Source organism: Adiantum capillus-veneris, chromosome 1, assembly GCF_014529385.1.
Source record: "Adiantum capillus-veneris isolate H3 chromosome 1, ASM1452938v2, whole genome shotgun sequence".
NCBI classification, from domain to species: Eukaryota; Viridiplantae; Streptophyta; class Polypodiopsida; order Polypodiales; family Pteridaceae; genus Adiantum; species Adiantum capillus-veneris.
In genome coordinates this window covers 153059091-153084460 of record NC_140931.1, presented here as the reverse complement: position 1 = coordinate 153084460, position 25370 = coordinate 153059091, and the positions used below count along the sequence as shown (strand labels likewise).

At 45.5% G+C, this 25370-nt stretch overlaps 1 protein-coding gene across 3 annotated transcripts; it reads left to right on the top strand.

Moving 5' to 3' along the window:
- On the top strand, positions 1 to 25370 carry LOC147465825 (uncharacterized). Of its 3 annotated transcripts, none has more exons than XM_086522260.1 (5): positions 1 to 192; positions 22548 to 24103; positions 24183 to 24281; positions 24372 to 24524; positions 24809 to 25370. In XM_086522260.1, exons 2-5 carry the CDS (start codon positions 22883 to 22885, stop codon positions 24947 to 24949), a joined length of 1614 nt encoding a protein of 537 aa, XP_086378386.1. In that variant the 5' UTR covers positions 1 to 192; positions 22548 to 22882; the 3' UTR covers positions 24950 to 25370. The 3 variants fall into 3 exon arrangements, with proteins under 3 accessions (XP_086378386.1, XP_086378371.1, XP_086378379.1); XM_086522245.1 differs by having other exon boundaries at positions 4 to 192; positions 24180 to 24281; XM_086522253.1 differs by lacking the exon at positions 1 to 192 and adding an exon at positions 476 to 533 and having other exon boundaries at positions 24180 to 24281.

The window sequence follows — 25370 nt, the reverse complement described above, 5'->3', positions numbered from 1 at the left end:
TTCTTTTCCCACACGCGCTCTCTTTCCAATTCTTTTTCATTTCTTTCTTCTGCTCTCCCACTCATCTGTCTCGCTCTCATTCCCTGGTCCCCGCCGCGCCATGGCTTTGTCACCGTCATCGGATCGGAATTAGGGTTTCTTCGTGGAGTATTCTTTTGCATCGATGCATCTCTGCTGCAGTTTCAATGCAAGGTTAGGGTTTTCTGCTCTGCGGTCAAAAAACAAGATTGCCATGTTTAGTGAATCGCCATCGCGCTGTGGCATTTGTCTCCTTCTAATTTGCATTTGTCATTTTTTCTGCAATCTTTCAGCAGTTTAATTACTCTTTTGCTGCGTTTTTTTGTCTTCTGCAACTCATATGGCTAGTCTCCTTCTTGCAATCGACATGTTTACATGCGACCTTAACAGTCAGCAGGGGGTTCCGCCCACTGAAATCAGCCCTAACTGACTAATCTTTCAGATCTATTTTTTGCCGGATTATGACACTCATGGAATCGTGTAAAGCCTTCAAAACAGTACTGCATACACACATAGTAGGTTATCCTTTCTAAATGGCCATTTGCATTCTGCTGCGCGCACACACACACACACACACACACACACAAATCTGCTAGGTTTTTGTTTCCGTAAGATTATATCTTACTACTTATGTCATGTCTTAAGTGTCTGTGCATTGTTCCTTTTTTGTCGTTTGTTTGAAATTGCAACACTAAACCATTGTTTGTGCAGTATTATGATTATATCCCCCCGATTGAAGTAAAAGAATTCTATGACTCAGGAAAAATTGTCAAACCATGTAAAGGAAAATGCCATTGTCTGGTTAAATATGTGCTTTGTTGGTAATGTGATTATTGTGGCATCTTGGATACTAGAATGGCTACAGTATGGGTAATGGATCCTAGGGTGGGTATGGTCAATCTTTTTTAGCAGAAGATGTCAAAAATCAGTAAATTAAAACCAAGGAAGTCTGTGAAAAGATTCTAAGCTGTACAGTTCTCTCTCCTATTGTGTAGGTCAAGTAACAAGTAGAGTCTCCAGGTCTTGCACCTGTGATGCGAGCTTGTCTTGTTCCTTGCATTCTCTTGCATCACAGCTAGCAGCACACATGTTTTCTTGCAATCGTATGATGGTGAGGGGCTGTATGATAAATCTAGAGAAATAGCTTGCATTCTCAGCTCTGTTCAAGCACCATAGATTTTAGGTAACAACATTATGAGTGGATAGTGATACTGAGATCACAATGGGGCATGGTTTGGGGATCTTCCTTTCGAAAAAGTGATGAAGCTGAGTTTTTGTTTATTCTTACTTGGAGAAATTCATGACCTAGATCTTTGCATTGAGGGGGATTGAGTTTGGTCTCTGTTGCTTTCCTCTCTCTCTCTCTCTCTCTCTCTCTCTCTCTCTCTCTCTCTCTCTCACAAGAGAAAGCTTGGCAGAGTTCTTGTTTTGCGTGATAATGGTTGCTATGTTTTCTACCTATCAAACCCTTCATGATGTGCAGGGTCTTGTGTTTATCGGAGTGGAGGCGGTTCAGGGAGTTTGAAATCCCATAATGGCCATGGTCAAGTGATTGGCAAGAACATGGAGCTGAGTCCCGATTAGGGTGCAAGTCATAAGTGAACTTCTTGAAGGGTGAAAGAGGATCCAAAATTGGAGTAGGATGAAGCCATAAATTATTCCTTTGAATGCACAAGAATTGTCAGTAGTTGATTGTCTCGAATCAAACTTCCCAAGTCCTAAAGTTTCAAAAGGTTAATGTAAATAACAGGTTCACACACCTGCTAAAAGATATTTGCGTAGGGATTCATCTAATAAAGAAGTAAAGCTTTTTCTATGAATCTTGACAACGCGTTTATTTGTGAAGGGGCAACTGACATGACCAAGAGACTTCAGTCAGAGGTCACAAGGTGCGTAAGAAAGCACTGCGCTAGAGCTGACAAGAAGCTTTCATCCAGAAGATTGAATAGTCCATTTGCTGAAGATGGCTCGTGAAGACCATGTCTCTTTTCCTTCTCAGATTTTACCAGTTGGCGGCATAGTTACATGGGACGGCGGGTCGGGGTCGGGAACGGGGTCGGGACGGCAAAAGTCAAGAAACGGGGACGGGGTTCGGAACGGCAAAAAAAAGAGAGTTTTTTTGGCATTTTTTGACCTACACACATGCCACACACATAGAGCATCACTTTGACCATAAATTTACACTAAATAGACCAAAGAACACGAGTCATATAGGCTGAAATGTGCTAATAAAACATCGATGATCGATGGATACAAAATGAGAAGTGCATGCCACAAGGGCTCAAGAGTCAAAAAGCCTAAAGGACTTAGGACAAGCCTGAGGCCTCAAGGATAACAAAAAGTACAAAGGGCTATGTAGTAGGTAGAGTCATAGACTCAAGAGTCTAGACTCGAGAGTCGAGTGATCAATGATCATCAAACTCAAGAAGTGCTCGCCTGCTGACTCTCCACATCGTCGTCGTAGTCGAGGTTGTCAGCGACGTATGAGGGCTCCGGCTTGGGAGGCTCGCATTGAGGCTCGAAATCCTCCTCTAGCTCCTCCAAAAGAGTATCGGCCATAGATGGATTCTCTTGTGCCATCTCCCACTCAGTGAAAGGATCTGCCTTGTGTGTGACGCTCTTGGCAAGCATGCGCAAGTTAGCGCTCACAAACACCAAATCATTGGCCCTCTGAACCCCAAGGCAATTCCTCTTCTTAGAGGCAATGTGGCTGTACACACTCCATAGTTGCTCCAAGCAACTAGTGGTACATGCTTGGCTAAGGACACGAACAGCCAAGCGCTGCAAATGTGGGCCATCTCCTCCATAGTCCTTCCACCACAAAACCGAGCCAATCTTGTTGCGATCAAGCTGTGCATCTACACATCCATAGGAGCCCTTCTTTTGCCTGTAGTTGAGTAGCTCGTCTCTAATCTTGCGCCTAATGTCACTGCTAGGCTCAAGGCGCTCCAATGCAAGCCGCCATCCTTTGCTCACCTCCTTGTCGGTCTCTTGACGCCTTCCTTGAAACTCAGGGTCAAGCACATAAGCTGCCGCATGAAGTGGAGAGTTGTATCCATTCCACCTCGACTCACACAAGCCATGAATCTCCGCATACTGAACAGGGTCAGGCACAAGCTTCTCAAGTGCCTCTATCATCCGATCCATGGCTTCGTAGACTTTGCCAATGCATGGTTGCAAGCCATCCACCACTCGAAGTAGGTGTAGAATAGGCTTGACCATGGCGTCAAGAGTCTTCACCTCCTCCCACCAAGCGGCGTCGTCGGCCCATTCTCGGCATTTCAATCCTACTGCTGATGTAGACTCCGGCATGGCCTGGAACTCATCACTGAGAAAGAGGCCCCTTAAGGCTCCGCCACATGTAGACAAGCGGCCTAGCATAAGCCAATTGAATGCAAATCTTGTCTCTGAATATTTGAGCAAAGACAAGTGGCTCCTCTTTGAGAATTCATGGCACACTTTTTGATGGTTGAGCACAAAGGAGACAATTCGAGAGGCGTCACCAATGGTGGGTGAAATCCATGACAAGTTCCCTATGTCCTTGAGGAGGTTATTGAGGCAATGCGCCATGCAAAATGTGACATGGATGCTGGGATACATGCCCTCAATGATAGCTCCGGCTGCCCTATTTGACGCCTCTCCATCTGCAACCATACAAAGGACATTCTCCGGGCCGGTGATCTCTATGGTGCTTGTCCACTCCGCAGCAAGCATCTCGGCGGCCTTGCCACTATCGGATGCATCATGTGACTCCACAAAGTACATCTCCCCCCGAGAGTAGGCCACCACCCCATGGATGGACCGCTTGCGGGTGTCGCTCCATCCATCTACAAGAAGAGAGACACCATTGGTCTCCCACAAATCCTTTGTTGCTTGGGCCGCTTGCTCCACGGCAAGCTTCTCTTTGTCAAGGAGGGTGGTGCGAAGCCTCTCCGATGAAGGTGGCACATAAGAGGAGCCATATTCCCCTATTTTCGTAACCATGGTTCGAAAGTATGGAGACCTATCGACACAAAATAGAGCATGTTGCGTTAGTATGGAGAGTCGAGAAATTATAACCCATTATGAATACAAAATGGAAGATTGCAATGTGCATATGCCAAGGGAAACTCACCGCGAAGCATGGAAGGCAATGTGGTCGTGGAAGAAGAATCAGGCAACCGACCTATCCACCTCTTCCTTCAATTTAGGATTCCAATTTTCGTTGAGAGTGGTTTGGCGATGCGGAAGGGAAGAGGACGGTGTAGATCCATGGCTCTTGAAGGTTCGAGAGATGTCGTCAAGGTTGGCTTCCCTTTGCTCTCGCGGTGTCGCCGTGGCGGAGGGATCAACGGCAACAAAACGGCCCCTCCTGGCCGCTTCCGCAACCTCATACACCGTGAGCTTCTCAAGAAGATCCAACCTCTTCTCGGGAGCTACATGAGGGCAAAACTTCACCTCGTGACCGTGTTCATGAAGAAGATGGGCTCGCACTTTTTTTGAACCACCCGATCTCTTGTATGGACATAACTTGCACGTCCATGGTCTTGCACCGCCACCTTTGCCACGCGAGCTAAAGTCGACTTCATCCCACCACGACCACGTTTGCACGGCGGGCCTCCTTCGAGAAGAAGCGGCTTGAGAAGTGGAGTTGGCTTGAGATGACATGATGGTGGAGAGACTCGACAGAGTAGAGCTTAGAAGTTAGAAGGGTTAGAGGAGAGCTTGTGTGGAGAGAGAGTAAAGGAGAGCTTCAAAGGGGGTAGAAGAGAGAGAGGAGAGCTTCAAAGTTCAAACTTGAGCCTTGAGCTTGAGCCTTGAGCTTGAGGGAAATGGAATGAGCATTGAGCATTGAGACTATGAGTATTAAGAGGCCCAAGGGAGCCTTTTATAGCCTCCCAAGGGCCAAGGCTTAAAAAATATGGCAGTTGGGGCTGCACAGAGCCGTTGCAAACGGTAAAAAACAGCCATTTTTTTGAATCTGTTCCGGTCCGACCCCGACCGACCCCTACCGTCCCCGTCCGGTCCGTCCAACCCCGGTCCGCTGGCCCCGGCCGTCCCCGGTCCGTCCCCCCTGCGACCCGCCCATCCGGCCCGTTTTCCGTCTGTCCCTCGACGTTCCCAGTGTTCCCGGCCCGGTTACGGCTGTCCCCCGACCCTAGGGCCCGTCCCCCCCGTCCCCTGTAACTATGGTTGGTGGACGTCTGCCCGACACCGAGTTTCTCGCAACTGCTCACTGTCATCTTCACTGCTGGTGGCTTTTGGTGGCTCCTGTTCTTGATTTGAAGTTGTTGATTGGGCTTTTGGTCGAAGAGCCTATCTTTCAGAGGTTGTTGACATTCCCTCTCCACTTAGCTTGCTAGGGCCAGTGTAATAGGGAACGGTCGGAACATAGCCCAAACGTTCCGAAACGGCTTTTCGGACGAGTGTCATTTCCGAAACAGAGTCGGGAACGGAACGTCGTTCCGGAATGGGGTGTAACCAGAACACCGTTCTAGAAGAGGGGGGGGGGGGGCGGAACAGGCAAAAGTAGGCATTTGGAGGCATATTTGGGGTTGTTTGGGGGACTTGTTTGGGGTAGTTAGAGGGAAGATCTGGGGTTGTTTAGGAGTTGATTTGGGACTAAGCCAAATGGAGGTAAATCATACCTTACTCTAGTCGACCGTTCCTGCCCCGTTCACGTTTCGGTCCCCCTCCTTCTCCCCGTTCCCGTCATGTTCCGGACCCTCCTGTTCCTGGTCCCCGTTCCCGTTCTGGGTAACTATGGCCAGGGCACTTTTTACTCTCTTTAGGAGAGGTTTTTACCCCGGCCTTTAGTTTTCTCAGTTTGGCCATGTGCCTAGTTGTATCTCGTTTTGACAATTTTCCATACGGTCGTGCTATGTAAACAGTGATGTACTTGCTCTCAAAATAGGCACCATTTTGGTGTTCTCATAGATTTTCAAGTAAAAGGATTAGTCTCTGAAACCGGCCCGTAGGGCGGTAGGCGTTGGCTTTCACCCGAAATTCTTTACTTTAAACACACACACAGAGCACTTTGCAAAGAGAACCTGCGACGGGAGTTAACACTTGAATACACACACGGCTCGGAAGCTAGAATGCTCCGAGCAGACGCCGACAACCTGTAGGCCCCAAAATTGGCGCCCCTTTCGGTATTTCTTTATTCTTTAGGAGGGTAAATTACAAGGTAAGGTCCTGGGAATCCTTCACGTGTATCCACCTAGATACCATTTGATTTGGCCAAATTTCGGCAGCATAACAGCCCCAAAACTTGCGCGAAACCCATTCCCCTGCTGGAACTCGCTTGCACTGTCGTATACCCTCTGATTCCTGTCCAAAAACAGTAAATTCAGCACGCTGTATTTACTGGTTTTTGCCCTGTTTTCAGCCCCAAACAGTCCCCTAACTGTCCTTTGCCAGTGGGGCACGATTCCCAATGATCCTGGCGTCCGTATGGCTGAAAAACAGTGAAATTACAGCGCATACACAGCGCTGATTTTGCACCTGTACGGTGAGGTTATGACCCTCACCAGTGCCTGCTTTGGAGCAGCAGTTAGCTACCCCTGTTCCTGCTCAAGGAGGCTCTTGCCTCAGCACAAAAGCATGAACCCACACAACTGTACATCAGTCAAATGAGTAGCCCTCTTGTGGGGCATCACATAACTGCACGTAGGGGAGAAAGAGAGCAGTATGTAGCGTGCGGGGCATCACTCCCGTCACCATACTGTGCATAGAGGGCAAGGTAAGCATTCCATAGCTTCTGTACCTGTTACAATCCGCCTGTGGCTGAAAATGGCGCCCCCTTTGATGATATGCAGCTCGTTTTTGCCTCCCAGAGTGGCAGAATCGCTCACGAGTGGCAGAATCGCTCACAAGCTGACACGTCGCCCAGTTTCCGAGTTTGGGCTTTCCCTGCTAAAAATATCTCAACTGGTGCGTCAGTTGACTTCGCGGCAGAGTTGTAAAGTGTTCCCCTAGTCATACCGAAGGTAATGACGCGAACACATTTCGTGGCCCAAAATAGCAGTTCCCTAAATTTTAGGAGATGCTTCCGTTGGGCTCCCACTGGTCTTCTGACCATCTATCCTCATTGGGACCGCATCCAAAAATGCAATGTGGCCCAACTGTCGGATACTTTTTGTTGGAAGTCCCACCTTGACTTTACGCCTTAATTGAGTTCACTTCCTAGTATCCACCAACTTGCTAAGTGCGACGGGGGGACCTATATGATCTTGCTCTGAGCCTAGACATCCTCTTACCATACGAATTCCAGTGCCGACCACTTCCCGTCTGCGGTTGAATCTACCGTTCACATTGGCCATACAATGTCCGACCGTTTGCTACTTCAAGAAGAGGGTCTTAAACAAATAAAATAAACCCCATTGGAAAGAAACCAACAACCAAGGTTAGCAGTTGCCACATCTCTGTGACATGGTTAATAACTGCCACGTCCTCGTGACATACCCCCCTCTTGAAATCGCAAACGTCCTCGATTGCATACCATAAATACACGCCACTGATGATCTTGTGCTATTAACACTCTTTTATCATCGCATGTATCCGCAAGAAAGGTCGTAACATACATAGATACAAATGACTTAATGAGGCCTTCATACTTTTGCCATTTCCATCTATGGCACTGAATTCATATGTACATTTGATGTACTAGCTCTATCATTACCCCTCCTTTGCACACGTTGGGTTGGGGCATAAGTAGGCTGTAACCCAAAGGCTTCAAGGTAAAGCTGCAATACATTTGGTGACTCTGACAGTTCATGCTCTTCCATCCACTTTGCATCCATAGGCGGATAGTTCTTGAACTTCACCAAATAGCGTCTTGCAACTTGTCCTTTAACTTTTCTGTCCTTATGTGCCAAAACTTGCTCAGGTACCAGGATCTCATCAAGTTCCTCAACTTTTGGCTGATCCTCAACTGGCATATCTTCTGGCACATCACCCACGAAGGGTCTTAGAAGACTCACGTGAAACGCATTATGAATCTTCCACGCATCAGGCAATTTCAGCCTGTAAGCCACATCGCTGATCTTGTCAAGCACTTGAAAAGGCCCATAGTAACGCATGCTGAGCTTAGGAAACAGCCGTTCCTTATCCTTCATCTTCTTTAACCTTGCCTTTTCGAACCTTAAAAGAACCCAATCACCAGGTGATAGCAGCAATTCACGACGGTGACGATCAGCAGCCTTTTTCTGTTTTGCCTGAGTCTTCTCCAAGGCAACTTTAATCTTCTTATACATCTCATCCAAGTTCTCAACATATCGATCTGCCTCAAAGATCTTGTCCTTTGTATGCAAAATGGGAGGAACCTTTTTGCCGCCTTCAACAATTTCAAAAGGTGCTTTGCCAGTAGACGAATGCACTGTATTATTGTACGCATACTCAAGCATAGGCAAATACTGTTCCCACTTGCCCTTATTATCTGACACATAGCATTTCAGCAGATCTAAGACAGTAGAATTGGCCTCTTCTGACTGTCCATCAGTTTGTGGATGAAACGAAGACGAGAACTTGAGCGTAGTACCCATGTTCTCAAACAATCCTCTCCAGAACAAACTGGTCATGCGAGGATCACGATCACTGATAATCGATTGTGGCATACCATGGTACTTAAACACATTGTACATGAACAAGCGTGCCATCTGATCAGATTTTATCTTCTTCCTGACAGGGATAAAATGGGCCTGCTTGCTGAACCTGCAGATAATGGTCCATATACCATCATTCCCTGTTGGTGTCCTTGGAAGATCAAAGATAAAGTCCATAGCAATGCTTTCCCATGGCTTATCCGGAATCGGCAGTGGTTGTAACAACCCTGGTGCCTTTTGCCTGTCAAACTTGACCTTTTGGCAAACTATGCATGCTCGCACAAAGGCATCCACATCTCTCCTCAAGGTAGGCCAATAGAAGAACGTCTCTACCGCTTTAACTGTTGCATCAATGCCACGATGCCCTGCATACGGTGGGACATGACTCTCTTCCATGACCTTATGTCGCAGTGGCCTAGTGACACAAAGTCTGCCATGCATCATCATAAAACCGTCTCTGAGGAGGTAGTGCTCGTGATGTTGCCCCTCTTGTAACTGTTCAAAGATCCTTGCAAAATCTTCATCAGCAGTATACTGTTCCTTCATGTCATCTAACTCATGATGATAAGGAATTGACACAGCTGAAATTTGTGGCTTTCTTGATAACGCATCAGCCACAACATTCTTCTTGCCTTCCACATGCATAATCTGGAAGTGGAACATGGAAAGAATGTTTGCCCATCGCATATGCTTTTCGGATAACTTTGACTGTGTCAAGAAGTATCGCAAGGTCTGATGATCTGTTTGGACAACAAAATCAGCACCTAAGAGGTAGTGCTTCCAGCTAGAAAGCGCATGAATAACGGCCAAGAGTTCTTTCTCATAGACTTGCATAGTCCTCTCTGGCCCTTGCAAAATTCGGCTTTCATAGGCTACTACCCGTCCATCTTGCATTAGCACTGCTCCGATGCTACTGCCACACGCGTCACACTGGACCACAAATGACTTCCTGAGATCTGGCAAAACAATAACTGGATCTGAAGTCAACTTTTCCTTTAAGAGACTAAAAGCTGAAATCTCTTTTTGGGTCCATCTGAAAGTGACCTCTTTCTTTTGCAATGCGTGAAGAAGCGATGCTATCTCTGCAAAATTTCTGATAAACCTTCTATAGTAGGAACACAATCCCAAGAAGCTTCTGACATCGTGCACAGTCTTCAAGTCTGGCCATGTCTTGATAGCTTCGACCTTTGCGGGATCCATTCTTACGCCATCCTTTGAGACTATGTGGCCCAGAAAGTGGATCTCTTCGAGGAAGAATTCACTTTTCTTAGGATTGACAAGTAACCTGTGATTGCGCAGCTCTTCGAACACAATGGTCAAGTGACGCCTATGCTCCTCTTCATTCTTCGAATACACAATCATGTCATCGAAGAATGTTCCAACAAACTGTTGATGCGAGCGGAAAATCCGGTCCATCATTCTGTTGAACGTGGCTGGAGCATTTGTTAGCCCAAACGGCATCACTAGAAACTCATAAAGACCAAATGTCGTTCTAAACGCAGTCTTGTGCACATCCTCTGGGCTTATACGAATCTGATGGTACCCACTCTTCAGGTCTATCCTGCTGAAAATTGCAGCACCCTCTAAACGATCGAGAATATCATCAATGCGAGGAATAGGAAACCTATTCTTGATGGTATTTTTATTCAACGCACGGTAATCAATACACATGCACCATGAGCCGTCCTTCTTCTGCACTAGGAGCACTGGGGAGCAAAAGGGTGAAGAACTATGCTGAATCAGCCCCTTCTCTAATAACTCCTCAACCTGGCCCATAATCTCTTTCTGCTGTGCCGCACTAACCCTGTAGGGAGGTCTATTTGGTGGGCTACACCCTGGCACCAAATCTATCCGATGGTCCTCAGGTCTCTCTGGCGGTAATTGCGACGGTAATGAATCAGAAAAACAGTCACTAAACTTTTGCAAAAATGCTGACCTTTCTTTATCTAACACAGATAAATTTGACTGATCCCTATCTGAGACATCACGTGCAAAAATCAAGTACACAGAAAGATGATTCTTTATTACAGAAGTGATAGCAGAAGCAGATACAATAGGGACTGACTCTCCTTTAAGCTTTACATCCAAGATGTGAGTTTTGCCCCTATGCTGTACAGTGATCTTTTTGTTGTAGGCATCCAAGACTCCATGCACTCGGAACATCCACGGGATCCCCAACAAGGCGTCACAACCTTCCAGCGGCATGATGTAAAACTCTTCAGTGTCCACATACGACTGAATATGCAGACGCAGTTTTCCAATGATGGGAGTAACACACTCTGAGTGGCCAGGACATGCCAACCCTGCCTCTGCTGTGTACCCCATCTCTTCAGCTTTGATGCCGAGCTTCATAGCTAACTCTGGTGAGATAAAGCTGGCTTTGGCACCTGGATCAAAGAAGATGAGTGCCGTCTGATCCCTAACTTTACCCCATGCCCTGCATAACTCACTGGCATCTGTGCTGGGCCTGTCACCCACCATGTCTGGCACTAAACCTGCCGTGGGTTTAGGCTTCTTGCCTTTCTGGTCTTCTTTATCCTCTGAGTCAGCTGGCCTTTTCCTTTGTGGACAATTGATAGAAAAGTGACCAGGCTGCTCGCATATAAAGCATTTGTTCTCAGCCATTAGGACCTTCTTTTCCTCGAGCGACTTGCGCACAAAAGGCTTCCTTTTCTGTTTCTTTGCCTGCGCTCCAGAAGTCCCAGCTGAATCCTTGTCTTTGGTGGCCTGTTCAGACCCCTGTGACGCATCAGGAGCCGTTTTCACAAAGGGCTTCTTCGCTGAATTTTTCTTCTGCTGCCCTCCTTTATCACTGCTCGGAAATCCACTGTCCTCTCCTTTCAACAGGGCAAGACCAGTGTTCGCAACTTCCATAAGCTGAGTAAGGGTAGCCACTCTGTTCTTTGTACAGTAATCACGAAGCCCTTTAGGCAGCCCACAACAATACTTCTCTATCTGCTCTGTCAGTGGCACAAATCTGTAGGAGGTCACTGAGAGTAACGCTTTACAAAACCTCCTATTGTACTCCAGCAAGCTCTTGCACGAAGCTGAAGTAAGCTGGTGCCAATCTGTCAGGACATCGGCTTCAAATTCATTTGATAGCCAAGCAGATGCAAACATTTGCTTGAAGTAAACCCAAGTGGCGGGTGCCTGTCCTTGCATTAACAATGTCGTCCACCATGTAAGCGCATTGTCCTTTAAGAAAGTGGCAGCTTTCCTGACCTTCGAGGCCTCTGTAAAATTCCCTCCCGCATAAGCTGTATCAAACTGCTGGAGGAAAGTGAGTGCCTTTGTCTTGTCCTCGAAACCACTGAAGGTACTGAACTTTACTGCTGCACCACCTTCTTTGTAAGCCTTCGGCTTCTCTAGTGCCCCCAAGTTGTCATACGGAATGGTCTGCAACATGGGCACTGTACTAGGCATGATCGGCACGTGTTGGCCATTCACATTTTGCGTCAGAGGTGCGATATCTGGCTGCTGTCCAGAAAAACCAGCCATGCCAAAATGAGCCTGTGGCACCCCAAACTGGCCCTGGTTGCCGTGGAAACCTTGCTGCATGCCGATAGTACCATACATGGGGTTGGGCATGATGCCTTGCATACCCCCGAACACTGTTCCTGGCATGTACGGCTGACTTCCAGACGCATAACCAGCCATACTTTGGAACACTGATCCACCCCCGAAATACCCAGGATGTACCGTGGGTGGTGGAAAAACTGAGTGCATAGCCTGGTATCCAGCTCCCTGTCCATTCAAGACAGCATGCTGGCTCTGAAAGGTGGCGGGCTGAACGGGCATAACCTGTGGAATAGGCGTTCTAGCCACCTGTTCAAGCACGGGAGGAACCTGCTTTGGAGCCCCCGACTCCGCAACATGCGAGTGTTCCCTTTCCTCCTGCGCCTCATGAAGTACCTGGGCTTGAGCTTCAACAAGCTCCGTACGCGGCGTAGGTTGCCTATTTTGATGTTGCACTGGTGGCGCTTGCAAGAATTCCATAAACCTCGGATTCTGCACCAGCTGCGAAAAGACATTCACCGCGGCAACTAACTGAGTCTTAAACGCATCATCCTCAAGTTGCCCTGTCATAAAGCCCTGTACTACTGGAGGGACATTCACGTTGACAGTAGGTACAGACTGACGTGGCCGTGAGCTCTCGCCAATCTCAAAAACCATAGGAATCTCCTGCCTGTCCTTTGGAGAGGAACCCTCTTCCATAATTCCCTTCCCCTTGTCGGCCATAGTGTAATCCCCGTGTTCTTGCACTGTGTGTCTTTACCCTGAACAATCCAGGCTCACTCTTTGAGGAAAAAGTGATTGATGTCCCGGCAACGGAACCATGAAACCGGCCCGTAGGGCGGTAGGCGTTGGCTTTCACCCGAAATTCTTTACTTTAAACACACACACAGAGCACTTTGCAAAGAGAACCTGCGACGGGAGTTAACACTTGAATACACACACGGCTCAGAAGCTAGAATGCTCCGAGCAGACGCCGACAACCTGTAGGCCCCAAAATTGGCGCCCCTTTCGGTATTTCTTTATTCTTTAGGAGGGTAAATTACAAGGTAAGGTCCTGGGAATCCTTCACGTGTATCCACCTAGATACCATTTGATTTGGCCAAATTTCGGCAGCATAACAGCCCCAAAACTTGCGCGAAACCCATTCCCTTGCTGGAACTCGCTTGCACTGTCGTATACCCTCTGATTCCTGTCCAAAAACAGTAAATTCAGCACGCTGTATTTACTGGTTTTTGCCCTGTTTTCAGCCCCAAACAGTCCCCTAACTGTCCTTTGCCAGTGGGGCACGATTCCCAATGATCCTGGCGTCCGTATGGCTGAAAAACAGTGAAATTACAGCGCATACACAGCGCTGATTTTGCACCTGTACGGTGAGGTTATGACCCTCACCAGTGCCTGCTTTGGAGCAGCAGTTAGCTACCCCTGTTCCTGCTCAAGGAGGCTCTTGCCTCAACACAAAAGCATGAACCCACACAACTGTACATCAGTCAAATGAGTAGCCCTCTTGTGGGGCATCACATAACTGCACGTAGGGGAGAAAGAGAGCAGTATGTAGCGTGCGGGGCATCACTCCCGTCACCATACTGTGCATAGAGGGCAAGGTAAGCATTCCATAGCTTCTGTACCTGTTACAATCCGCCTGTGGCTGAAAATGGCGCCCCCTTTGATGATATGCAGCTCGTTTTTGCCTCCCAGAGTGGCAGAATCGCTCACAAGCTGACACGTCGCCCAGTTTCCGAGTTTGGGCTTTCCCTGCTAAAAATATCTCAACTGGTGCGTTAGTTGACTTCGCGGCAGAGTTGTAAAGTGTTCCCCTAGTCATACCGAAGGTAATGACGCGAACACATTTCGTGGCCCAAAATAGCAGTTCCCTAAATTTTAGGAGATGCTTCCGTTGGGCTCCCACTGGTCTTCTGACCATCTATCCTCATTGGGACCGCATCCAAAAATGCAATGTGGCCCAACTGTCGGATACTTTTTGTTGGAAGTCCCACCTTGACTTTACGCCTTAATTGAGTTCACTTCCTAGTATCCACCAACTTGCTAAGTGCGACGGGGGGACCTATATGATCTTGCTCTGAGCCTAGACATCCTCTTACCATACGAATTCCAGTGTCGACCACTTCCCGTCTGCGGTTGAATCTACCGTTCACATTGGCCATACAATGTCCGACCGTTTGCTACTTCAAGAAGAGGGTCTTAAACAAATAAAATAAACCCCATTGGAAAGAAACCAACAACCAAGGTTAGCAGTTGCCACATCTCTGTGACATGGTTAATAACTGCCACATCCTCGTGACAGTCTCCTTTCCTTACAAAAAACAAAAAAGGTGGTTTGTTGCGATACCCATTGAAGGACAATACTTCACGAGCGATAAGCGTAGCAATAGGCTGGGAATCTTAACCGTCGAGAGATCTCCGTCGTAAGAAGCCATCATAAGCAGTGTAGATAATTGTTGTGTTCCCCCTCTTCAAAGGGAAGGTAGAGGCTCAATAGAGATAGGTCCCGAACCGAGTGTAGCAACTACTCTTGAGATAGACTCAGGAGTCGTAGAGGAGTGTCGTCATAGCCACCAAGAGGTCTCCATAGTAAGAAGGCATCGTAAGCATTGTAGACAAGTGTTATTCTCCACCTTTGAAAAGGAAAGGTATTGCTTCAAAAGAGATAGGTCCTGAAGTGAGTGTAGCCTGAGATAGACTCAATGGATGTAAGGGAGTGTGATAGGTCGATAAGTGTCCAATTTTGCCGATGAAGATTTGTGGCCTCTCTAAAGAAAAGAAGAAGAAGCCGCAACCCAAAGTGGCAAGGCGGCTGGTCCACAAAACTCCAGAAAAGTCAGTCTGAGAAGTTTACACCGCAAAAGTCCTCCATAACTAGGAAAAATAGACCAAGGGGGCTGCATGGAAAAAGCTATTGTATGCTGCAGCAGTCACATATAATCTATATGAATTGCAGCCGGAGGGTATCTTGTTAGTAGGTAGAGTCCTCCATGATGAGGGAGAGTCCAATTAAATAGTTTGCACGTAATCTTCTTTCACGGAGAGGAAAAGCTAGCTATAGAAGTCTATATTGTGGTCATCTTGAGAAGAGGGGTGGCAGACTGTGCGTCTAGATCATCCTTTTGAGAAGAGGGAAAGCCAGACTAAGCAATTTATGTTGTTAAGAGTCTTTGAGAAGAGGGGTGTGCCCAAACCAACATGTCTTACCCATCATGCCTGTATCTCTTGCCTCAAATCCTATTGTGTCAGCACATTCCACGAGATGCTTTCATTTTGGACATGTGTTCTTGTGTTTTATGGAATCATGATTAATTGGACATGCTTTTGTCCCTGAGTGGGGAAGTATGAAATGGCCGTGTGACATGCTTTTCCCTATAATAGGGAAGTAATTGGACATGCTTGTAAAGCATGATGAACCATATCTCTCTTGCCTTCATAAGGGAGAAATTGGAAGGATACAGTGTATGGAACGAACGGAATTCACTTTAGTCTCACAATAAGGATGTGTTTGATGGCATACATAATGTTATTTTTGGAAATGTATCATTTAGGCATTCATGCGTTACGCGTAAGAACATCGAGTGACAACATGAAATTTGTTTGTTGATCAAGCGACTTGTATTTTGCAAAAGGACAAGTATTTTGTCATAATACGAGCACCATGTGCGAAGAGAAAAGAATAGACTGAACAGACCTTTAGCACTTCAATAACAATCGAATTGAGATAGATAGATAGATAGATATAGATAGATAGATAGATAGAGAGAGAGTTAGAGAGAGAGAGAGAGAGAGAGAGAGAGAGAGAGAGAGAGAGAGTGGCGAAGTTCCACCCCAAGAGAGCACTGGCCCCAAACACTGGCGCCCCTTTCGGTATTTCTTTTTAATTGCTGATTCGCAAAGTACAACAGCAGGGGAGCACCTCCTCTGCAATCTGCGCATTGAAGAGAGCCAGAGAAAAAAACACTTTCCTAAAATTTCAGGATTTTCCTAAAAATCCGTCGCGAATTGCGGAAGGTCCGTATATGTGCCACGTCATCATATTTTGTTGTGCAAAGTCTTCTGGGTGTGTTCTGCTTTATTTTTAATGCCTTTATGTCACTTGGGCCCCATCGGACGGGGTCCTGTAAGTTGGTGGGAACTCTTCTTTAAAAATAGGCCACTCGTCAAGACTTTGTAAGTCTGTAAAACTTCTTCTTTTGCTGCTTCTTCTTAGGGTTTTGGCCCCTTGGCCGGGATATGAAGGTTGGCTCCGTTCTTGAGTGGCTTGACATGTCAGCAATTTGTGACATATTTCCTATGTTGCAATGTTAGCTTTGTACTAAATTTAGAGTTTTACAAACTTTTTAAAGTGTAGGCTCTATTTCTTAGCTTTCCATTCAGAATTTGAGAAAATGGATGTCAGAATTAAAATCAGAATGGTCAAAGACTTGTGGTTGATGACTTGGCGTTGAAGCCGCTCATGGACCCCAACATCTTTTTCTTAAGTGAAACTTCTAATTCTTGTTATAACTCATTCTTACTATTCAGCAAGAGGGAAATCATGCGCAACTATCACTTTCCAATTTGAACACCACTTTCGGCCAAGAGGAGCCTATTCTTATAGAAAGAGAACCTCCTCTCTCATTCAGGATGCTCGGAGAAGCAACAAAGCTCTATCCCAACTCTTACGTACATTCTTTCGTAAGCCCTACTGTTGCGTGTATTCTCATGAGTTGTATTCTCTCTCTCTCTCTCTCTCTCTCTCCAACTATGCATCAATTGTCTCTCTCCCTCAAGCTCATGTGAAAAAGGAGGACATCATGGAGAAGAATGTGTTGATCAAGTAATCGGGTGAAGGGGGGATGCGTAAAGAGATTATTTCTGAATTTTTCTTGAACAAAGGACTTCACTCTTCTGCGTTCAACGTGCAAGAGAAGATAAGCGGTTGTGTGATCATTGATAGGCCGTTGAGGTAGCGCATGGGTGGGTGAGTTTCTCCAACTCGTGTGTGCGCTCATGAAAGCATGTGCAAACAAGAGGAAACTAAGAAGCTTGTGTGCTTATTTTGTTTGTTGGTGGTTGGTTCCATGTTGAAAATCAGCCCGTACACTTTGTAATTTTTCTGGAGGAATAAGTCATATTCTTGTGAAGGGGCCTGTCACAAACTGTTGACATGTCAAGCCACTGAAGAACGGAGCCAACTTGCAGATCTCGACCGAGAGATTTAAACCTTAAGAAGAAGTTGCAGCAAAAGTTTTACCAACTTACAGAGACTCGCGAGTGGCCTATTTTTAAAGAAGAGTTCCTACCTACTTATGGGACCTCGTCCAATGGGGCCCAGGGGACACACCAAAACCCTTGCGTGGAGAATTGATGATCATGATCCACACACACACACCAAAACCCTTGCGTGGAGAATTGATGATGTGGCAGTAGTTGTACGGACAATTTGCAATTTGTGCCGACATGTTGGAGTGGCAGATGTACGAAATTTTGTGTTTTACATTGACTGTTCTGACGTGGCACTTGGTACGGATTTTCGTAATTTACACTAGCTGATTTGAGCGCAAGCGCTACCTTTTGATACCAAACGCTTTTGAGTTTGAAGCTTTTCATGTAACTACTTCTCATAGGCCAAGTGCCTTTAAATATGAGCCAAGGGCTCATTCTCTGGCAGGCTTCTGGGTGAAGGTGCAGAGGATGGAGTACCGGCAATGTACTGAGTTCAAGCAATATAAAGAAATATCGAAAGGTTCCCCAATGTTTGGGGCTAGTGCTCTCTCGGGGTGGAACTCAGCCACTCGCTGTCTCGTGTGTCTTGCATCTCTTTCAGTTCAGTGCTATTTGAAGTGCTTAAAGTTGTTTAATTTGCTCTTTTCTGTTGGCATGTGGTGCCCATCCCCGTGACGGTGGTATCAGAGCTTCGGACGTTTGCTTTTCTGAAAGCATACTGGTCCTATCAAAGAGCATACAGAGCAAGGTGGCGCTTTCAAAGTTTATTGGAGTTTATTAAAGTATCTTCGTGCCCGACCTTGGACTTATTAGCCACTCCCACCCTTACTCCATCGCGCATCGGGCACGATCCCGTCTTCATTGCTCTTTCTTATAGGGCATAAGCCATAAGGAATTCAAGATCACTTGCGTGAGAAGGATCAAAATGTTTTTCAAGCCACAATTTTTCTCAGATGTAGTGCTATGCAGTGGTGGATGTCTATAGTTACCAAGCCGCTCACTCGACGTAGGCTGCGGTCTGGGGGGGTGTTTGGTTGTAAAAGGCCTCTATATCTGTTACAAAATTACTGAAGCAAGTCTCGACAATCGAGGAGCTTATGGACCATGTCGTGGTCAGCTACAAACTTATAAAAGAAAGATTGGAATTTACCACGGATAAATTATTGACAAACACCTAGAATTCTTGACAACAACGCACAAATTCTCTAGATTCTCGCAACACCTCAACTCAACTTGCATAGCCTTGTTTGACCACCCGCTTGCAAGGGCCTATGGCAAGAACTATACAATTTACACTTTCCATAAATATAGCAATTTCAATATACATTAGAGTGCGGAAGCAACATTATAGGGGAGGGAATTCTCACGCCCAACTTGGCATGGAGTTTAGGTCATGCTCGACTGCACCTAGAGGTACCTAGCGACTAGTACGTGTATGAGTGAAAGTGTATGCTGAAAAAATGACCTAAGTCGGAGGGTGAATATATGTGTACACTGCATTTGAGAGAGAGAGAGAGAGAGAGAGAGAGAGAGAGAGCAACATTATAGGGGAGGGAATTCTCATGTCCAACTTAGCATGGAGTTAAGGTCATGCTCGACCTAGAGGTACCTAGCGACTAGTACTGTCCTTGAATGTGTATGAGTGAAAGCGTATGCTGAAAAAATGACCTAAGTGGAGGGTGAATATGTGTACACCGCATTTGCGCGCGCGCACGAGAGAGAGAGAAAGTTGCTTTTAGAATGTTGATGCTTTGAATGCTTTTAGAATGGGCACACTATCTACGTGTGTCACCATAAAGGTGATAAACCTCTCGAGCAACCTCCTACCAATTAACCCAAAACTGTAGTAGGACTTATTCCAAATATTTATGGTATCTTTGTACCCAATGCTTCAAAGAAATGTGCAAAGCCAATGGAAAGAGTAGTGGCCACAAAGTTCTTATCTTCTTCGATCCAAGAGCCTTTTTGAATTTCATCCGTCCAGAGTTTCTCATGTGGATGGACTTTGAGTATGATTAGTTTGCTGCAGCCATGGAAACCGAGCTAGCCACAGGAGATACCAATAAAGTTGTACCACTAATTGATTATTGGAGCCCTTGTCACCATTCAAGGGTACCACGGAAGGGCAGACTTCCACATCATGAAGTTAGGGATTGCGATGCTCTTTTGGGCATGCCTCTGCACAATAAGAGCGATGCTACTATTCAATTACGAAACAAAAGCATCACTTTCATCTAGGATGGCAAATCACTCATCCTTTGAGTTCGACTAACAGAAACCAACCCTGAATGATTTTAGTTTTGCTTTGTATTCAAAACACTGTTTGCAAATTGTTTAAAATAGATTTTATCTGTTTTAACTTGTCTTGGTGTCGATTGACTTTGTTTGATTCTGGTTTAAAGGCTTGTTTCAATACTATTTGAGAACCTCGTAACGACGCAGGCTGCGGTCTGGGCAACGTCTAGTTGTATTTGAACCTTTGAATGACGTAGGCTATGGTCTGGGGAGCGTTTAGTTGTAATCGCAGCCCTCTGAGCGACACAGGTTGCCGTTTGGGGACGTTTGGCTGTTTATGGCCTTTGAATGACGCGGACTTCGGTTTTGGGAGAATTTAAGTTGTACTTGGAACTTTTGAACGACCTTGACTTCGATTTGGGGAGCGTGTAGTTAAATTTGAAAGTTTTATGTGATCTGTTTGCACACGTGAACTCTATGTTATCTGTAAAGCATTTTGTGAAGCATATAAATCTGGTGCATCAATAGTTCCAAATTGGATGAGATTGCTTGGGTATGTGATCTTAGACTTTAGTGCATCGAGACACCCCTTGATAGGACCAACACGGTTTGGGTGCGATGGCTATCATTGCTATGCTAGAATATCAAGAGCCCCAATGCGGATGAGATGACTAGATGAAAATCTAATTGTGGATTTGTATGGTGTAATGCATTGTAGAGAATGTGCTGTCTAGTAATGAGGGGCATTGACATGTATGCATAAAGGCAGTTTTTGCTAAGGAATTGGATTGAGTTTTGCAGGTTTAATGGCTGATGATTACTCTTCTTTCAAGAGGGGGGGCTGTCCAAGTTGATGACGTGGCATGACCCCTAAGGACGTTAGGGCCATTAAATCCCAACCATGGACAAGCGGTCGAGACCAATTAAAAGTGCTGAAGTGGCGTCTTGTATGGACCCACCCGGTAAACGTGAAAACAACGTTGATGTGGCAGTCGTATGGAAACCCGTAATCTACGTCGCAAATCACAGAATGCACAGACGATCATGTGGAAAGCTGTACGGATAGCCACAAGGAAAGTTGGGCGCCAGCTTTTGGTGCAGATAGCTTTTGGGAGCAGTAGCTTTTCCTCGTATGCGCTTCTAGGTCAAGGGCCTTTAAATATATAAATAGCTATAGGTTATAGGAAAAGTCCAAGATTGGCCACGCCTCCTGCGGGAATCAGTCTATCTATCTTGCTCCAAAGTCTGGCCCACGAGTCACAATGTGAGAAGCCAACACACACATCCGTGCTAGAGTATTTGAGCGATGTACAACCTTTAACTCATTTGCGACATCATCCTTCAAAGTTCAAAGACTGATTAGAAACTCTAGGCTCTTCCAAACAAGTAGGAGCCGCGGCCTAAGCTTGGTGTTGAGAAAGAATCTTGCTATCCATCTGCAAGTCTTTGCAAGTCTTTTTGAGTCCTTGATGAAGATGAAGGTAGTTGAACGAAGTGTGTAAAAGCTGGAACAGGTGCACAATAGCAGTCTCACTAGACTTTGAATTAGACCTTGTTTGTAGTAGCCTGTCCATGTGTCTCATTGTGTACGTGACATCCCATCTTGCTTGGTGAGGCTATTCCTAGCTGCTGCCCCACTGAAATTAGTGGGTTACTGCTGCTCTTTGACCAGAAGCCGCATTGCTGCAGGTGTTGCTCCTCTTCTAAGTGGAACATGGTATAGCTGTTGTCCAAGCTATGCATGATAAAGGTGATAATCTTATCCTTCCCGTTTGGACAAGCAGCAAAGTTGAGGTCACATATTGTCAAGTTTGGACCTTTGTACTTCTTTGGTTATTTTCAGTCTCCTCTTCATATGTTCGTAGTAGTATTCATTTCTAGTATGTTGCTTACATTAGGACTTCAGAATTTGTTCCCTTTGAAGTTGTTGTGTGGAGTCTGATTTCTAGGAGTAAGTCTTTGAGATGTCTTATCCTTTTTAGTTTAGAGTTGAGTACTAGCCAAGTAAGCTGCTTCAACTTATTTGGCATATGCCTTTTCTTAAAACATTTATAAGTTAATATTGGTTTGTGTTATCTTTTGTTTAGTAGCAAATAGAGTGTTCTTTTTCTTGTTTTCTTGTGTCCCTTGCTTTTGTAGATTTGTTAATGTTTTATCCCCTCTTATAATTCGTGAGTTCAGACTATTCTGAACTTATGAAGGTATATGGTTTATGCCAGTGTTAGTAAAAAACGCCTTCTATGTATTTTTGACGGCCTAAAAATATCCTACCTAGACTTCGAGCTTGCCTTGAAGAAAAGCCAATCCAATAAGCATCATGTAGCCACAGGAACCCCTTCTAAGGAGTGGTAACAGGTCAGTGTCCGGAGCATTCCAGCTCTCTTCTATCCTTACCTTTTTGGTTTATTTCCCAAGTTTTAAGATCGCATCAGGTTACCTGGAACTGTCAGTGACCTCATCCTGTGCTGCAGGCAATGTTGCCTACTGATATTTTCTCTTGAATGAAACGGTAGTTGCAGACCTTGCATCCTGTTATGGAAACTCAGCTAAGGTTGTCAATGGAATAAGAGTGAAAATAGTTAAGTTGTCTGCGTATGGTGTTTGAGAGCTTGCAAATCATCTGCTTAACCTTAATCTTGTCATGCAGTAAGAGAAGCTTTCATTTGTTGTTCACCGATTCTTCTTGAGCCCATACATTCCTATACCAGCTCCAAAGGACCTGTAATTGTAATGCCATTATGACTTGAATTGAAAATATGAAACTTTACTGCTTTGATTCATGGTGTGCGGGGTGGGCAACTGGCTACCTGCAGCCATTACACCTGCTATGCCTTGATGCTGAGAGCAAAAAGTATTGCTGCTGTAGCCTTTAATTGGTGCAATGCTTATTGACCAATTGACTCTGCACGCACTTGGTGTTAACTTTTGGTGTTAAGTTATAATGTCTGATGAGTTAAGTGTTTTGGGTTTTTTGTTGAATGACAGATCAAGTAGGGTCACAACCACGTCTAGATCACAGTTAGGACCCAATCGATCGCTTTTCGGCAAACTCAAGGTAGGGTTCGTTTGAGTCAGCTATCTTGACCAAAAAAGGTTGAATGGAACGTGTTTCAAACACATCTAAAGGTTTTCTTCCCAAACTTGGCTCCAAGCTCGTCATGGACAGAGATAGGAGCAGTAAAGTCTGTGGCAAATTTAACCAGTTGTCAGATGCATTCAGTCGAGGCAAGCTTGAAGCAACTGAGGTCTCTTCTTAGGGGCGGGACATAAATGTGGTGTGCTGGAAAGTGCTATTGAGAGGGCAACTTTGAGGTGTCGGTATGGTTGGAGGGTCTACAGCGGTTGAGAACTCTGCTGAGATTTCTTCAGCCAGTACGAGCCTTGGTAGGAGTGCTGCAGAAACTAGGAATGTACATCCCCCACAGAAAGCTCTGGGTCAGACTACCTCAGGTTGTTCCAGCTGCTTTGGAAGAGTCATTACTACGTCAAGGAGGCTTCCTGTTCAAGAGAGCATGATATCAGGCCATGGTTTGAGGCACAGAAAAAGCAGGCGCTGTCTAAGGAAATTCAGCTGCATTTCTTCTTGTGATGTGCTTCCAACTGTGACCTCATCACCAGCTGCCTCTTTAGACAAGCATGGAACAGCTCGTAGCATCAAGCACAGGGGAGAGTCTCTCAATGGATTAAGAAATGGGAAAACAGCTCTGATCAGCAGTGCAGGGTCTTTGGTACACAAAAACCTGCGTCGTGGATTAGGTGGTTTCTTGCGTGAGAAAGGGGCGGCAACCGATTCCAATCAGTCATCTACTGGATTAAGAAGTGACTCGGAGTCATCTTTTCGGACAGGCACCTGGTGCTTAATGAGACCAACAGTTGTGAAGCCAGATGCTATAATATCAAGTAATGCATTGTCTCGTGTTAACAGTGCCCTGCAGATTTCTAACAGTGGTCGTAGTAGAGGGGATAGGGATGCTTCTCGATCTTCTACAGATTCTTGTGAGACATCGCTTATGTCTGTGTCTAATGAAGACACCTTGTCACGAAGGCTGGTGGGAAATCTTGAAGGAAGTAGCTTCTATGAACGAGATTCAGCTGCAATGGATAGTGGTGAAAGGAGGAACACAACTAGCCTTTGGATAAATTCTGGACTGTCTGGCAGCGCTCCAAGGTCCCTTGGCACACGGGATCGTGCCATTTCAAGCTCTTCTGTGTTCTCTGGAACATCATCTGCTTCAAGGACAGCACGAGTCCCATTTCTGTTTGGCATGGCCCATAGAACACGGTCACTCGAAGTAATATCATCTCCTTCATCTTACATGAGCAGTCCTGATGTGCATTTGTCTAACCCAGATTTGTTACGCTCGTATACAAGCACCCTTCAGAGTCCTTATCTAAGCAGGGCAGCATCTTCTCCGGAGTATCAAGAGGGTTACCAGCTGCATTCTTCATCAGACACCCCTGTCTTTAGATCTTTTAGGCAATTTCCTCTGCAGCCTTTTGAAGAAGGTCAAGAATGTTTCACTTATGGAGGGATATCTGAGGTAATTATTGTACATAAGATCAGTCATTTTTTGCGCCATCTCTTTGTTTTCACCCTGTCCATAATGCCTTTTGCAGCAGCAAGTCTTCATGTGGGAGGCCAACCTTATTCTGGGTGGAATACCAGTACAAGATCAGTACAGGGATTTGCGCCTTGATATTGACAGCATGTCATATGAGGCAATTTTCTATCTTTTTTGTGATTTCTATCTTCTATCTTAACTTCTTTAGTCTTCTGTGGTTAGTAAATTTGTGATATACGTATCATAGGACCTCTTGGCTTTGGAGGAAAGCATCGGCAATGTGTGCACGGGTTTGGAAAAAGATACCATATCAAGCTGTCTAAGGAGTAAGAAATACTCCATAAGCAGCGATCTTATTCCTACTCAGGAAGTCAGCGAATTAAAGTGCAGCATTTGTCAGGTAAAGCCTTGTTGCTTTTAGATTTGTTCCCAAGGCATCATGTTTGTATCAGGCCAACTTCGGCTTCACATAGACGTTAAAAAATATTTCTTTCTTTTCTTCGGCCCTGTCGGATAGAGATCTTTGAGGTCTCTTAGAATTGTTCCTATGATGTTAAAAACTTCTTTTCTTCTCTCTCTCTCTCTCTCTCTCTCTCTCTCTCTCTCTCATGCGCGCACAGTCATTTTGGCCTTTTGCAGAGGTTAATGACACATCTCATTCATTTCATTTCATTTTTCTCACAGGTAGATTTTGAAGAAGGCAATGAGCTGGGTACACTGAAGTGTGGTCACAATCATCACTTTCAATGCATTGAGGAGTGGCTCTTGCGAAAAAACCAATGTCCAATCTGCAAGGCATCAGCCTTTGCAAAAACAGAAACTTGAAGCTTTTCAACCTAGCTGTGCTTTTGTTCGAACCCATGTGGAAGCACAAAATCCACAATTTATCAGGAAAAAGATTTCTTGTGATCACTTGCATTCTTGCTGTGAAGCTGGTGTGAGAGTGAACGAAAATAAGGGCCGTGCCCTTTGTGCCATCAATGTCACAAATAGCCTTTGTAAACCTGTACAGAATATGTTTAAAGAGTGACACACACAGAGAACAGTGTTGCTCTTTCTGTCATTCGACATTTGCTATTGCAAGTTTCCACTGACTTTAAGGCTGCAACAAGGCATGTCGCGTTGCAAGTTACAACTGAATCAGTCTGTGTGAAGATGCGAAGGCAGCTCAACCTCATTGTTGTTGTGGTAAGAGTGAAAGGCTGCAGCCAAGCTTTATGAAAGTGTTAAAATCTGTTCAACAGTA